This window comes from Octopus bimaculoides, chromosome 7, assembly GCF_046866305.1.
Source record: "Octopus bimaculoides isolate indiv1 chromosome 7, ASM4686630v1, whole genome shotgun sequence".
Classification (NCBI taxonomy): domain Eukaryota; kingdom Metazoa; phylum Mollusca; class Cephalopoda; order Octopoda; family Octopodidae; genus Octopus; species Octopus bimaculoides.
This window is the reverse complement of record NC_142934.1, coordinates 30,673,235-30,686,785: the sequence shown is the minus strand read 5'-3', so window position 1 is coordinate 30,686,785 and position 13,551 is coordinate 30,673,235. Positions and strand designations below refer to the sequence as shown.

Genomic DNA, 13,551 nt, shown 5'->3' with positions numbered 1-13,551 from the left:
GAGACTGATAGTGCTAGACTTTAGAATGGACTACTAGGGTTGATTTGTTTGACTAAATCCCTTTAAGCTGTGCTCCAGCATGACTGCAGTTCAATGACTGAAGCAAGTAAAAGATTATGGCTGCCAAATCTATTTCTGAATGTGCTTTACTATTTTAAAGAAAAGGAAAAAAACTTTGGAGAGTGTAGTTATAGATATGCCAACAGATGAGATGATCATAAATGGAATGTCTCTGATCATAACCTGCTCAATCCGGGCTAATTTGGGGATATACAACAAATACAAAAAATATATGAAAATTTTTGTTCAAAACATATATAGAAAACCAAAAATTAGTTTTATAAGAGATTAAAATTTTTTATTTTTGTTTAACTAGTAAAAAAAATACTGATTCAAACATTTAAAAAAATAAATTATTCAATTTAAAATAATTTAAAATAGCAGAAAATAAAAAATACTTATAAAATTTTTTGAATTTCTCTATTTCATGGCAAGGCAAGAGACTGTATCATGTTTGGAGAATATCATGTCATCATCATCATTTATTATCCATGTTCCATGCTGGAATGGGTTGGCTGGTTTGATAGGATCAGACAGGTCCAGGGACTGCATCGGGCTCCTCTGTTTATTTTGATATGGTTTTTAAGGCTGGATGCCCTTCATATGTGAATTATCATAAGGGGGCATTATTGTGTGTCCGAAGATGTGTGTTCAATGTTGACTTCCTGGAGAAGTTGTTTCCACAAATTTCACAGTGGAATGGTCTTTCCCCCGTGTGTCGCAGGCCATGTCTTTTCAAAGTAGATCTATCTGCAAAATTCTGACCACATATTTCACAACTGAAAGGTTTTTCACCTGTGTGAACTCTGAGATGTCCAGTCAGAGAATCACTTGACACAAACCCTTTTCCACAAACAACACACTGAAATGGTTTCTCTCCAGTGTGAATTCTTCTGTGTCGACTCAATGTTGACCGTTCACCGAAGTTCCTCTCACAGATATCACAGGAGTATGGTTTTTCTCCTGTGTGCGTTTTTAAGTGGTTGGTTAAATCACTTTTACGAGAAAACCCTTTGTTACAAATGTCACATTGATATGGTCTCTCCCCAGTGTGGATCCGAAGATGACTGTTTAATTCACTCATATAAAAGAAACCCTTTTTACAGACCTGACATTTTAATGGTTTTTCTCTATCTGTAGACTTTTTGCGTTTTTTATCATTTTCATGGTGAGGTGTCACTTCACCAGTGTGAATTTTAATATGTTCTTTTAAACAATAACTTCTGGAAAATAGTTTATCACAAGTCATGCATTGGAAAGGTTTCTCACCGGTGTGTATTGCCATATGATTTACTAAAGTACTGTTGTAACCAAAGTTTTCTCCACATATTTCACAGCTATAAGGTTTCTCATTGGTGTGGACCCTCATGTGCCTCTTGTAATTAGAGTTGTTGTTGAAGCTTTTATCACATATTTCACAATTATATGGTTTCTCTCCTGTGTGGATCCTCATGTGATTTACCAAATCTCCTTTTTGTAGAAAGGATTTCTCACAAACGTTACATGCATAGGGCTGCACTGTTACTTGATTTTGCATTTTATACAACACTCGACATAGTGATACATACAAGACTTGTTATTGCTCAAAGGATGATAGCATTATCCAAAGTAGTGCAATGTCTAAGACTTTAAATTGTTCTGCAATTGAGTTAAAGACAACCTGAAATTAAATAAAAAGGAAATGTTTGATTACAAATTACAAGAAGTCTCTCCCCTCATCTTTCAATGAATTGTTTTATTGCTTAGTCACAGGAGGAATGCCTGAACTTAGGATCTTTTCAGAGCCTCATAGACAGGTGAAAGAAAGCTATTCTCAACCTGGAAACCAGCAACAGAATGGACCCAGTCAATAGTACCAAAGATGTCAGGTGGTAGTGTTCAAGAGTGAAGGACCCCCTTCAGTCCTGAATGACTATGAGATTGAACCTAGAAAGTTCCCCTCCATGGTACAAGTCCATGCAAATTTGTGTATGGAAGACCAGCAGTTGCCCATGCATACCAGTTTCTCCTCTCCACACCACCAATGTTAACCAAGTGAAAGGCAAAGGCCACCAGTGACGCCGCAACTCATTTTCATTTCTGCAGCTGAGTGAACTGGAGCAACATGATATAAAGTGTCTTAATCAATTATACAACACACAGTGTGGTCCAGGATTTGAACTCACTACCTCATGATTGTGAGCCCGATGAAACAGGAACCTAAACATTACCGATTTACTACTGCACTCACTGTTGGAGGTATACAACTCGTGTAACTATGCAATTAATTCCAACTATGGATTTACTGATACCTGAGTGAATGTTAACACCTCAAAGGACAAATCAGTCTCTCTTTCTATGAATATATGTGTCATCATCATCATTTAGCATCTGCTTTCCATGCTAGCATGGATTAGATGGTTTGACTGGAACTGGGAAGCTGGAGGACTGCACCAGGCACCAGTTTGTTTTGACTTAGTTTCTATGTCTGGATGCCCTTCCTAATGCCAGCCATTCCACAGAGTGTACTAAGTGCCTTATGTGAGTCACCGGTATGGATGCCTCTAATGTGTCATCAGCATGGGTGCCTGTGGTTAATAATATATAAGGGAAAGAGGGCATATATAAAATGACAAATGGTAGCCCTAAACCTTCCTGAGACCATTCCTAGTTCTGTGATACAAACTTTCTGTGTTAAAGTGATCTAAATTAAAGCCTTTCATAAAAACGTTATACTAATTCATGTCTCAAATGCCAACTTAATTATGACAATGTTATTTTACTAAAATTTTCATTACTATCTAAATTAATAGAAACAGTGGTTATGTATTTCAACAGAAATATGGCAACAAAAGGGTTAAGTAGGGCCTGGCAGTGAAGTTACAGTGAAGGTGCCTGAACTGATTGAAGGCAATTAGCTGATAGAGTTTGGTACAGCCTTCCAGCTTGCCAGCCCTGGTCAAACTGTCCAACCCATGTCAGCATGGACAACAGACTTTAAATGATGATGATGATGATGATGATGATGATATAAATGGAGTATAGAAGCTTACATAGCTGAGAGATACCATCCACCACTACACAAATAATAATGATTACAATTAACTCTGATGCATGTCTTTGAATTTGTGAAGCTGTTTAGCTATTGATAACGAAGGTGCATGGCTCAGTGGTTAGTGTTGGGCTCACACCCACAAGGTAGTGAGTTCGGTTCCTGGACTGGGCAGTGTGTTGAGCAAGACACTTTATTTCACATTGCTCTAGTTCACTGAGCAGTAGAAATGAGTTGTGATGTGCCAAGCTATATCAGCCTTTGCCTTGGATAACAATGGTGGCATGGAGAGGGGGGGGCCTGGTATGCATGGGTGACTGCTAGTCTTCCATAAACGACCAATCCCATAATTGCATCTCGGAGGGTAACTTTCTAGGTGCAATCCCATGGTCATTCATGACCAAAGGCAGTCTTTACTATTTACCCTTTACACAAGATAGTACTACTTACTGTATTTCCCAGATTACAAGACGAATTTTTCAGACGAAAATTTACAGCAAAAACAAAACAAAAGAAAGGTAGGTCAACTTATATACCAAAATGACACTGGAAGACAAAAATTCTTTGTGAAATGCAATAGAATTTGGGAAGATAGTGACGATGTCTGAATGTTTACACATGTTTAAACTTTATACTATGTTGACTTGTATGCTGGAAAATACAGTGGTCAGGTTTTTGAGTGAGTTTCTATGTTCACTTGTACAAACAACCAGTTATAAAAGCCAAGACTCTATGTAAGCTTAAAAGGGGGAACAAATATATTGTGAAATTAATTCTAAAGCCATATCCCTGGGAAAAGAATGGTGCATAGGTAGTTATGGTAACTCAAAGTACATGTGTGGTATAGTAGTGGAGTGTAGTCATGGTGACTAAAATACATGTATGGCATAGTAGTGTAGTCATAGTAACTAGAATAAATGTATAGTATAGTAGTTATGGGTGGAGGCGCAATGGCCCAGTAGTTATGGGTGGAGGCGCAATGGCCCAGTGGTTAGGGCAGCGGACACGCGGTCGGAGGATTGTGGTTTCGATTCCCAGACCGGGCTTTGTGAGTGTTTATTGAGCGAAAACACATAAGCTCCACGAGGCTCCGGCAGGGGGTGGTGGCGACCCTTGTTGTACTCTTTCTCTCATTATTTCTTCCTGTTTCTTGAGTAACGCTGCGATGGACTGGCGTCCCGTCCAGCTGAGGGACATACGCCATAGAAACCGGGAATCCGGGCCCATGAGCCTGGCTAGGCTTTGAAAGGATGCAAAAACAAAAAAAAAAAAGTAGTTATAGAACCTAGTGTACAAGCAAATCCTTTTACATAGGCAAAACGGTAAATTTTCAGATTAACACCTGCACGATTTTCACTAGGGTGTTAGGGTTAGGGACGGAATTCCCTAACCATAAAACCCTAACCCTAACACCTTAGTGAAAATCGTGCAGGTGTTAATCTGAAAATTTACCGGCAAAACAAGGAGAAAATAGTACTTGTCTACCAATGGTAGAGCAAGGTATAGTATTTTGACAGTGAAAAATTTCGCAAATTATTACTTCGAGTTTCATGTAACTGATGTGTCTGATGGTTGGTTATGTGAAACCGTTTCTGTTCTAATAAAACATGCAAACACATAGAAAGAAAAGCGCACACTTGCTTTCATAAAATGTGAAGTGTTTGTGCAGTGTGGAAACGTCTGGGTTGAGTTTCCGACATAAGTTACTAGGATGAAGGAATTCGTAAAGTTCTTATTCGACCCATGAACATTTGTCACCCGAAACGGTGCCATATTTGCAATGTTTACAAGTCATTTTCTTTCTTTTTTTTCACCCCACTTCGCCACCGAATCCTTTTAATTATTAGGAAAACTGTTTCGTTAAATCTTACTTCTGTATAATAAAACTTCCAAAAACTGAACAGAAATGTGGCTTACAAAAGTTAACAATGACTTTATTTTTACTCATTCCTACAATCCACGACAGGCTAGAAATAGCAGCCGAATTTTCCCCCGTCACACTATATTTACCTAATACAAGGAAAGAAACACAATGTAGACCTAGATATACAAAAGGACTGGATGGTCACGACCAGAGTGTATCAATCATTGGTGTATTCAACAAAGCCGGTTGGCGTGAGACAATGAAGGAGCCTTTACGCTCTAATGCAGTCCTCGATAAATTATGTTGAAATTAAAATGGGAATCACGACTAGGATATTTTTAAACATAGAGCTGAACTGGGGCTCAACAATTACTCTGAATACTAACAAAGGACCCTAAGTGTTGTCACTCTCCTTACTAGAAATAATAGCCAAATCTTAACTCACATGCTATCGTTTCAAGAATGGAAGGATAACGTAGTTCTAGATATACTATATTTGACAAAAATAAACTGGAACGTCTTTGATCATATGGATGAAGGTAAATATTTAACCTACTGAACCAAAAGAAACCCAAAACCAACTGGCTATTTTAGTATTTTAAGATGAAACGTGATTTACACGATTTTAAGATGAAATGTGATTTACGCGCTTGACCTAAGAAACACGTGTTTCCTAGGTTAGTGCGGTAAAGGAACTGGATCCCATAAAACAGGGTTGAATAATAATAATAAATACTAAAAAATTCGGATAAATTCCTGAGCCTAAAATGTATACAGAACCAAAGAACAAAAACTGATCTGATTTTCATTAGTAAGAAACAGGTATATATATGTACTTCGATTAGAGGTTGTGTTAACCTCATGAAGGGATGGTTTCATCCAAGGAAATAATGGTTCAATACCTAATATTTTAAAAACTTGTGACATGCTCAACGAGTTGGATTAAGCATTTAATCCAGAAATTATCAAAATATTCCCAAAAGTTTGAGATGTTTAGATATTTCAACATACGGCATGTTATGCAGTACCAATGTGTGTGTGTGTATATATATTAGATGTAGATATGTCAATTATTTCATTTGAACGCCAAGCGAAAGCGTTTAATTATAACCTGATTTACTTACCTGAAAGAAAGCAATATTGCTTACAACAGTAAAAATTTGAACAATGCCTCTGCGGTTTCGAGTCACTGAGACGGTAAAGCGATCTCATAAGGAACGACAACTGGGGATGTATCCACAGCTGGTACAGATTAGTGATGCGATGGTTGTAAATTTTTATATCTTGTATCAGTTGATCATCGTTAATTGAAATTATCGTCGTCGTCGGTTTTATCTAGTATCCGAAAATTTAATTTTTTCTTTGCTGATCGCTTCTTTTATGGTAATGGCGTTGATTATGTAGATCAATTCTTTCATAGACGAGTCGATGACACTGACTGCATGTTGGTAGAGGACGAGGTTGATTTTGCCGAGCCTTTCTCTCCTGTCGTTTGATTTCTTCCTTTTCTTTTCTGGTTGGTACGGTCTCGGGCTTGTGCCTCGAACGATTTGGGCTTTCAGTGTTGTTTTAAGTTGGACCTTGTATCTTTGAAGAGGGCAACCCTGTGGTCTTTTCCCTGAAGTGAGCTCACCCAATAAGACTTGGCATGGGAATCTTGATTCTTCCAGACGGTGTTTCATGACGAGCGATTCGATGTTTTGACTGTTGGCCCTTTCCAGGATTTTGTTATTGGTCACAAAATATCCTCATTTGATGTTCAAGATTGGACAACGCTTTTACTGGCGAAAGTGTTCTAATTTTTGGATGTCGCGACGATATAGAGTCCAGGTTTCGCAGTAAGTTGTAAATGTAAACTTTTGCGCAGTCGCATCACCTGCTAGAAATAACAGTTAAATCTCTCACGAATTAAACTCAACCGCCTTAATAGGGAAAAAAGAACGACATTTTAGAGTAATGTGATCACACGGAAGGCCTGCATCATATATATATATATATATATATATATATATATATATTCTTTTATTTGTTTCAGTCATTTGACTGCGGCCATGCTGGAGCATCATCTTTAGTCGAACAAATCGATCCCAGGACTTATTCTTTGTAAGCCTAGTACTTATTCTATCGGTCTCTTTTGCCGAACCGCTAAGTTATTGGGACGTAAACACACCAGCATCGGTTGTCAAGCGATGGTGGGGGACCATCACACACACACACACATGACGGGCTTCTTTCAGTTTCCGTCTACCAAATCCACTCACAAGGCCTTGGTCGGCCCGAGGCTATAGTAGAAGACACTTGCTTAAGGTTCACGTAGTGGGGCTGAACCTGGGACCATGAGGTTGGTAAGCAAGCTACTTACCACGCAGCCACTCCAGTGTATATATATACATATATATATATATATATATATATATATATATATAAATAATAATAATAATAATAATAATAATATATATATATATATATATATATATATATATATATATATAAATAATAATAATAATAATAATAATATATATATATATATATATATATATATATATATATATATATATATATATATATAAATAATAATAATAATAATAATATATATATATATATATATATATATATATATATATATATATATATAAATAATAATAATAATAATAATATATATATATATATATATATATATATATATATATATATATATATATATATATATATAAATAATAATAATAATAATAATAATATATATATATATATATATATATATATATATATATATATATATATAAATAATAATAATAATAATAATAATATATATATATATATATATATATATATATATATTTGTAACCATTAACTTTCATCTTTCTGAACAATGTCTATGTTAAATTTCTTTAAAAGTTCAAGATAGCTTACCCGTTCTGGTATTGTGCTGGTGTTCACTTTCTTGACTCACCACTCAAAGTCCCCATCATAATCCTTTACTCTCAAAAGATACTCTGGGTCTGCCATCGCACAATGAAAGTACTTGGACAATCCCCTAACTTCTGTTGTATTCACTTTTATCGCTCTGTCCCACGAGTCTATCTCATTATAAAGTTTTTCATTTTGTTCGTTGTACAGTATAACATATTTTTTTCTCACAGGGCAAGGGTGGGGAAGATTGGGGCTCCCGTGTGCTTGTGCTTGTCTTTGTGTCAGGTGGGGCAAAGAGAGGGCTGGTGTTTGTAGGAGGAGGTTGGAGTAGAGTGGGTGTGGGATGGGGGTCATCATTTACAAAGTGTGCTTTTTTCCTTCTCTTCTTTTTTTCCAGCCGTTTCCCATCTATTCTTTTCCACATTCATCTTTTCCTCAGGGCTGGTACTGTTTTTTGTCGGTGGTGAAGTCGAGATTTCCTCCATGCTCTCGGGTTTCTCTTTAGTCTTCACGGGTGGTGGAGGACAGCCCGCTCTAATGTGCTCTTTCAGGCCACATTCATAGCATCGCAGTATCCTGCCTTCAACTTTGACCCTGAGTGTCACCTCTTCGACCGTGATGGTCTCGACCATGTTTTCAAGGTCTTCTCGGGCCACCTGGATTATCATATCTAGGCTCTGCCCTTGCCAGTTCTTATGGGGCGTTCTGGTTGCCTGGAGGACCACTACCTTCTCTTCCGTGCCCAGCAGTATGGCAGCTGCTACCCAGGCTACATCAATTTCTGGGGGTATATCTTCTACCCTAACCCTGGAAGCACGCTTACCAAGGTATATGGGTAGAAGCACCACTTCATCCGTTTTTAAGGATGCTGCCGAGTGCAGCCTAGCAGTAGCTACCTCATGGAACTGCACCTCCACTGTTCCAAACTTTCTTCCTCTGGCAAGGTAAGAAATCCCTTGCCAGATTGGTTTTAATGCCTTTTCGACTTGAGTGGTTGACATGATTTCAATTTTCCTTGTTGTTGCTGAGTACGTCCTGTAAATGTTTTTTTTTCCTACATTTTCTTTTAAAACTTCTTGGGGTAGGGACACTTTTATGTCGTTCCCCTCCCTTTTAAGCATTTCTTTGAATCTACTCAACTCCTCCAGACACATGTCTTCGCTTTTTCTCTTTCACCACTTCTGCATAATTCTTCACCTCCATTGCTTCGTCTATTTTCTTCAGACTTTTAACCAGCTCTTCCCCAGACAACGTAAAGTCTGAAGAAGAACTCAAACCTTCGTATTCCATTACGAAGGCACGAACCTATGATCAGGGCTGGCCTTAAGCTGAATGGACCAATTGCTCCCGATTGGACCCCGCGCTCAAAAGGGCCACATTCTATACTGTGACATATCATAAAGGTAGTTTCCCTGGTTGGGTTGCATCTTGGCGTGCAATAGAGCAAGAGACAAATTGCGCCAGTACCAACCAATCAGAGTAGTGAACATAATAGGGTCCAAAGGTGCGGCCAAAGGCTAGCTGTTATCTACTACATCCGTATTTATGTATATATAACAGAGACAGAGAGGTTTCCTTTAGGCGTACGCTACATGCCTAAAGTTATCTATTACGTCCCCCTTGTTTGGATCTTTCTTCAGAAGCGTTACGGCTCCTCGGCTCACAAAACCGGGGATGCTCCTGTTTTGCTGCCAGTTGCAGTACACTGCTGTCAAAACGTTTCCAAACAAGTCTGGCATACAACTGTGAAGCTCGTAGGGTAGACCATCCTGACTCAGTGATTTGTCCCTCAAGCATTCTGCCAGCGCATCCTGCACTTCTGCCACCGTGATGGCACCTTCGCAGCACCTTGCCTCTCTTGCCGAGAGTTGTGGCAAGCTGTGCAGGTAGGCACTGAAGTCCACCCTGCGTTCTCGCTTGCCACTGGTCCCGAACAGCTGGGCAAAATGCTGCTGAAAGGCCTCACACATTTTACTTGGCTCGAGTAATTCGCGCCCTTGTTACCAGAGAACGAACGGTGGCTTTGTTGCCACACACACAGGCTTTTAACTTAGAACAAGTGGATGGACAAAATGCTCCTATGCATTTCACCCAGTATGCTAGCAATTCTGTACACTCACAATGATTATAAGAACACCACAACAAACCACAGCACATACCGAAGGCACACAGAGCTGCACTCATCAGTGCAGCGAAAGCACATGATAAAAATAAGACTACTGAATAATAATAATAACAACAACAACAGCTCCAAATGAAATAAAGAAAATAAACTTCCCATACTCCACTCTGCTTATCAAGGTGTATATTTAGATTATCCCTGTCTAATAGTATTGATTAATCAATAACATTTATGCTTTCATTATTTCTTTCCTTTATCCTTAAACAACTCTCAAATAAATTTGGATTAATCTGGTCGTATGACTGAACTGAAAGGTGAAAAATCTGATTAAAAAATACCTTAATGACTCATGATAATAATGACAGTAGTAATAACATAATACTAGCAGACAACTTGTTTTGTGTGATGATAATTAAAATTTAAATAGCTATATTTTGAGGATATTATTAGTTGAAATTTTTGTTTAAAAATGGTCAGCTCAGTAGTAGTAGTAGTAGTAGAAATGATAAAATAATAATAGCAACAATATTGATGATGGCAGTGGTGGTGGTGATAAGATGATGATGATGATGACATTTTATTTCAACAAGGATAACAGTAGGGGGGGTTACAATGACAAATTACAAATTGGTGGTGGTTTTACATTGAATGTGATAAGAAAAAACAAATAAATAAATAAAATGATAGGAAAATTATTGTGTGTCTCAATAAGAAGACCAACTAGAGAATCCCACAGATAACAGATTATCCTGATTGCTAAGGGTAAGCGCACTCTTCTAATTGTTACCTCCAGCCTACAACTTCATGTTCAGAGTTAACTACGAGGATGAACTGAAAAGTTCATATTCTGATTATGAAAGAGTGATGTTAGAGCTGTGAAATTTTGCATGCATTAATTTTTAGCTCTTCTTATTAATAACTGCATTGTTTCTTTCCAGGTAAACTGACATCTGACTGTTCAAGGAAGACTTCAAAGTAACTAGTGGTAACAAAATTTAGCATTGTGCTATTATCAAGTACCTACAGAAAATGAGTTTAATTCCCAAATACATTCATGCTGATATGGTCGCTAAATTAGGGAATGATGTTCCAGCTTTATGAACACTACAAAAGTGCACAGCTGAATTTAGGAGGGTAAAGTATAGTTTTGAAGATGACCTAAGGTCTGGACATTCTGCAACTGCCAGCACTGAGGAAAACATTGATCGTGTTCATCATATAGTAATGGATGACAGATGATTCACTATAAATCAAATAGCCAATGCTATTAACATATCCCATGAGAGACCTGAAAATATTCTGCACAATGAACTTGCCATGACAAAAGTTTCTGTTTGGTGAGTGCCATGTCTTCTGACACTTGATCAAAAGTGCACCAGGCTGATTACATCACAGGAGAATCTGACATTGTTTGAGGCAGATCCAGCTGGTTTCCCTGAATGTTTCGTAACCCAGGATGAGTATTGGGTTCATCACTTTGAACGAGAGACAAAGAGACCATCCATGCAGTAGAAATAGTAGGCCAAGGTTGTTTCATTTGCAGAGAAGGTGATGGATTCAATTTTTGGAATGCAAAAGGTATTGTGTTTATTGACTATCTTCAAAAGGGCCACACTATCAATGGAGGATACTATGCCAACTTACTGAGGCAGTTAAGAAAGGTTATCAAGATCAAATGCCAAGGAAAACTGATGAAAGGGGTCTTGTTCCATCAGGACAGTGCTTCAGCACACAAGTCCTTGCTTTCAATGGCTGCTGTGTCTGACTGGCATTGAACTGGTTGACCCCAGCTCCCTATTCTCCTGATTTGACCCCATTTGACAATCATCTGTCCCTCAACATGAAAAAACATTTGGCTAGGAATCAGTATCACAGTTATGATGACATCTTATCTACTGTTGATGACTTTTCTAACCAATTGGATACAGGCTTATTCATCAATAGGATCCAAACACTGTATCACAGATCGAAGAATTATGTGGACCACAAAGGGGACTATGTTGCAATATAAACCTCATTTGGTCACATTCTGTGAGAGTATCTTGGTCAATCTATAAACTTTTCAGCCGATCCTTGTATTTCTTTTTCTATATTCCCTTTTCTCATTAAGTGTCTCTTGAAGAAGTTGATGATGGCTTAACTAGAATCTCCCAGAGAATGTTATCACTTCTGTCTGTCACTAACCCTCTATAGAACATCCTCTTTGAAACACAGACATAATATATTTTCTTTGCTCTCCCTTGGATTAGATACCACAATAAAGAGACACTGCTTGGTTATACAAAAGACACCGAACTAATTTTTTTCTGGGAATCATGTTAAGTCTAAAAATTTGTGTTGTGACAGAGATGAGATTAACCTTCGTACAACTACAAAATGAATGAGTTAAAATATTTGTTTCAGTGCAAGTCCTGTTATCACTATCTTTTATCATTTAATTGTTTCAGTCATTAAACTGTGACCATGCTAGGGCACTGCCCAGAAAGAATTTTTTTAGTTCAATGAATCAACCCTAGTACTTATTCTTTAGTCTCTTTTGCCGAACCACTAAGTTACAGGGATGTGAACACATCAACAGTAGTTGTCAAGTGATGGTGGGGGACAAACAGACACAAACACACACACACACACACTCACACACACACACACACACACACACACACACATATATATATATATACACACACACATGTGATAGCTTCTTTCAGTTTCCATCTACCAAATCCACTCACAAGGCTTTGGTTGGCCCAAGGTTATAGTAGAAGACACTTGCCCAAGGTGCCACGCAGTACAACTAAACCTGGAACCATGTGATTGGGAAGCAAACTTCTTACCACACAGCCACACCTGGGCTATTCAAAACATTTCTTTTATCTATTAGATATACATTATTTTCTTCTTGTTCATTCTGTGGTATAATTTGCTTTTGTGCTATCTCTCTTGCCCTGTTAGCGACTGTATTATTTTACATTGTACTGAGGTTACATTTGGTAGATATTTTGAATGTGAAATGTAGTAAAAATATGTAAGCAAATAAAATTTGTTAAAACCAACCTTTTTTGCTTCTTTTGGAGTATCAAGTAAGGCTTAAACCATCCTCATGTAATTAAAATCCTGTTTGGCAAGTGCTCTAAAGAAATTTTCATTTGGTAAAACTTGAATAAGGTTGTGTTTCAAAGAGAAAACAAGGAAAGAAAGTGTTTATTTTACAAGAGTCACTAATAATGATAATCCGTTCTGCTATAGGCACAAGGCCTGAAATTTGAGGTGAGGGGGCAAGTTGATTACATTGATCTCAGTGCTTGACACCTTTTGTTGTTGATGATGATGATGATGATGACCTCTCCTGTCTAAGACAATGTATGAGCATTCAGTTTTTGCTGAACGACTGGCACAAATGATTTGTTAATAATTATCATATGTATGTGTCGTACATTAGTTCACTCTCTCCATCAACTTGATGTTATCTGGACAAGTGCATGGTGTACCATGCATCAGGTGTCAAGGTGATTGCAGAACAATGTGAAATAAAGTGTTTTGCTCAAGAAAATAACGCACCACCTG

General features: G+C 37.7%; 1 protein-coding gene and 1 long non-coding RNA gene across 3 annotated transcripts; one reads left to right on the top strand and one right to left on the bottom strand.

The window, feature by feature from the left end:
- Nucleotides 1-336: 336 nt before the first annotated feature.
- Nucleotides 337-10,065, bottom strand: LOC106882484 (uncharacterized). 2 transcript variants are annotated; one of them, XM_014933179.3, is made up of 2 exons: nucleotides 7,866-10,065; nucleotides 337-1,720 (listed from the first exon to the last, which is right to left on the bottom strand). In XM_014933179.3, exon 2 carries the CDS (start codon nucleotides 1,595-1,597, stop codon nucleotides 674-676), a length of 924 nt encoding a protein of 307 aa, XP_014788665.1. In that variant the 5' UTR covers nucleotides 1,598-1,720; nucleotides 7,866-10,065; the 3' UTR covers nucleotides 337-673. The 2 variants fall into 2 exon arrangements, with proteins under 2 accessions (XP_014788665.1, XP_014788664.1); XM_014933178.3 differs by lacking the exon at nucleotides 7,866-10,065 and adding an exon at nucleotides 6,080-6,900.
- On the top strand, nucleotides 6,659-13,040 carry LOC149134639 (uncharacterized). The gene is made up of 2 exons (XR_016242584.1): nucleotides 6,659-6,793; nucleotides 10,926-13,040. It is a non-coding gene; the product is annotated as an uncharacterized LOC149134639 (long non-coding RNA).
- The last annotated feature ends 511 nt before the right edge of the window (nucleotides 13,041-13,551 follow it).

Bases quoted from the DNA above. Each gene is read 5' to 3' on its own strand.
- LOC106882484 (XM_014933179.3), bottom strand. From the start codon at position 1,597: ATGCAAAATCAAGTAACAGTGCAGCCCTATGCATGTAACGTTTGTGAG.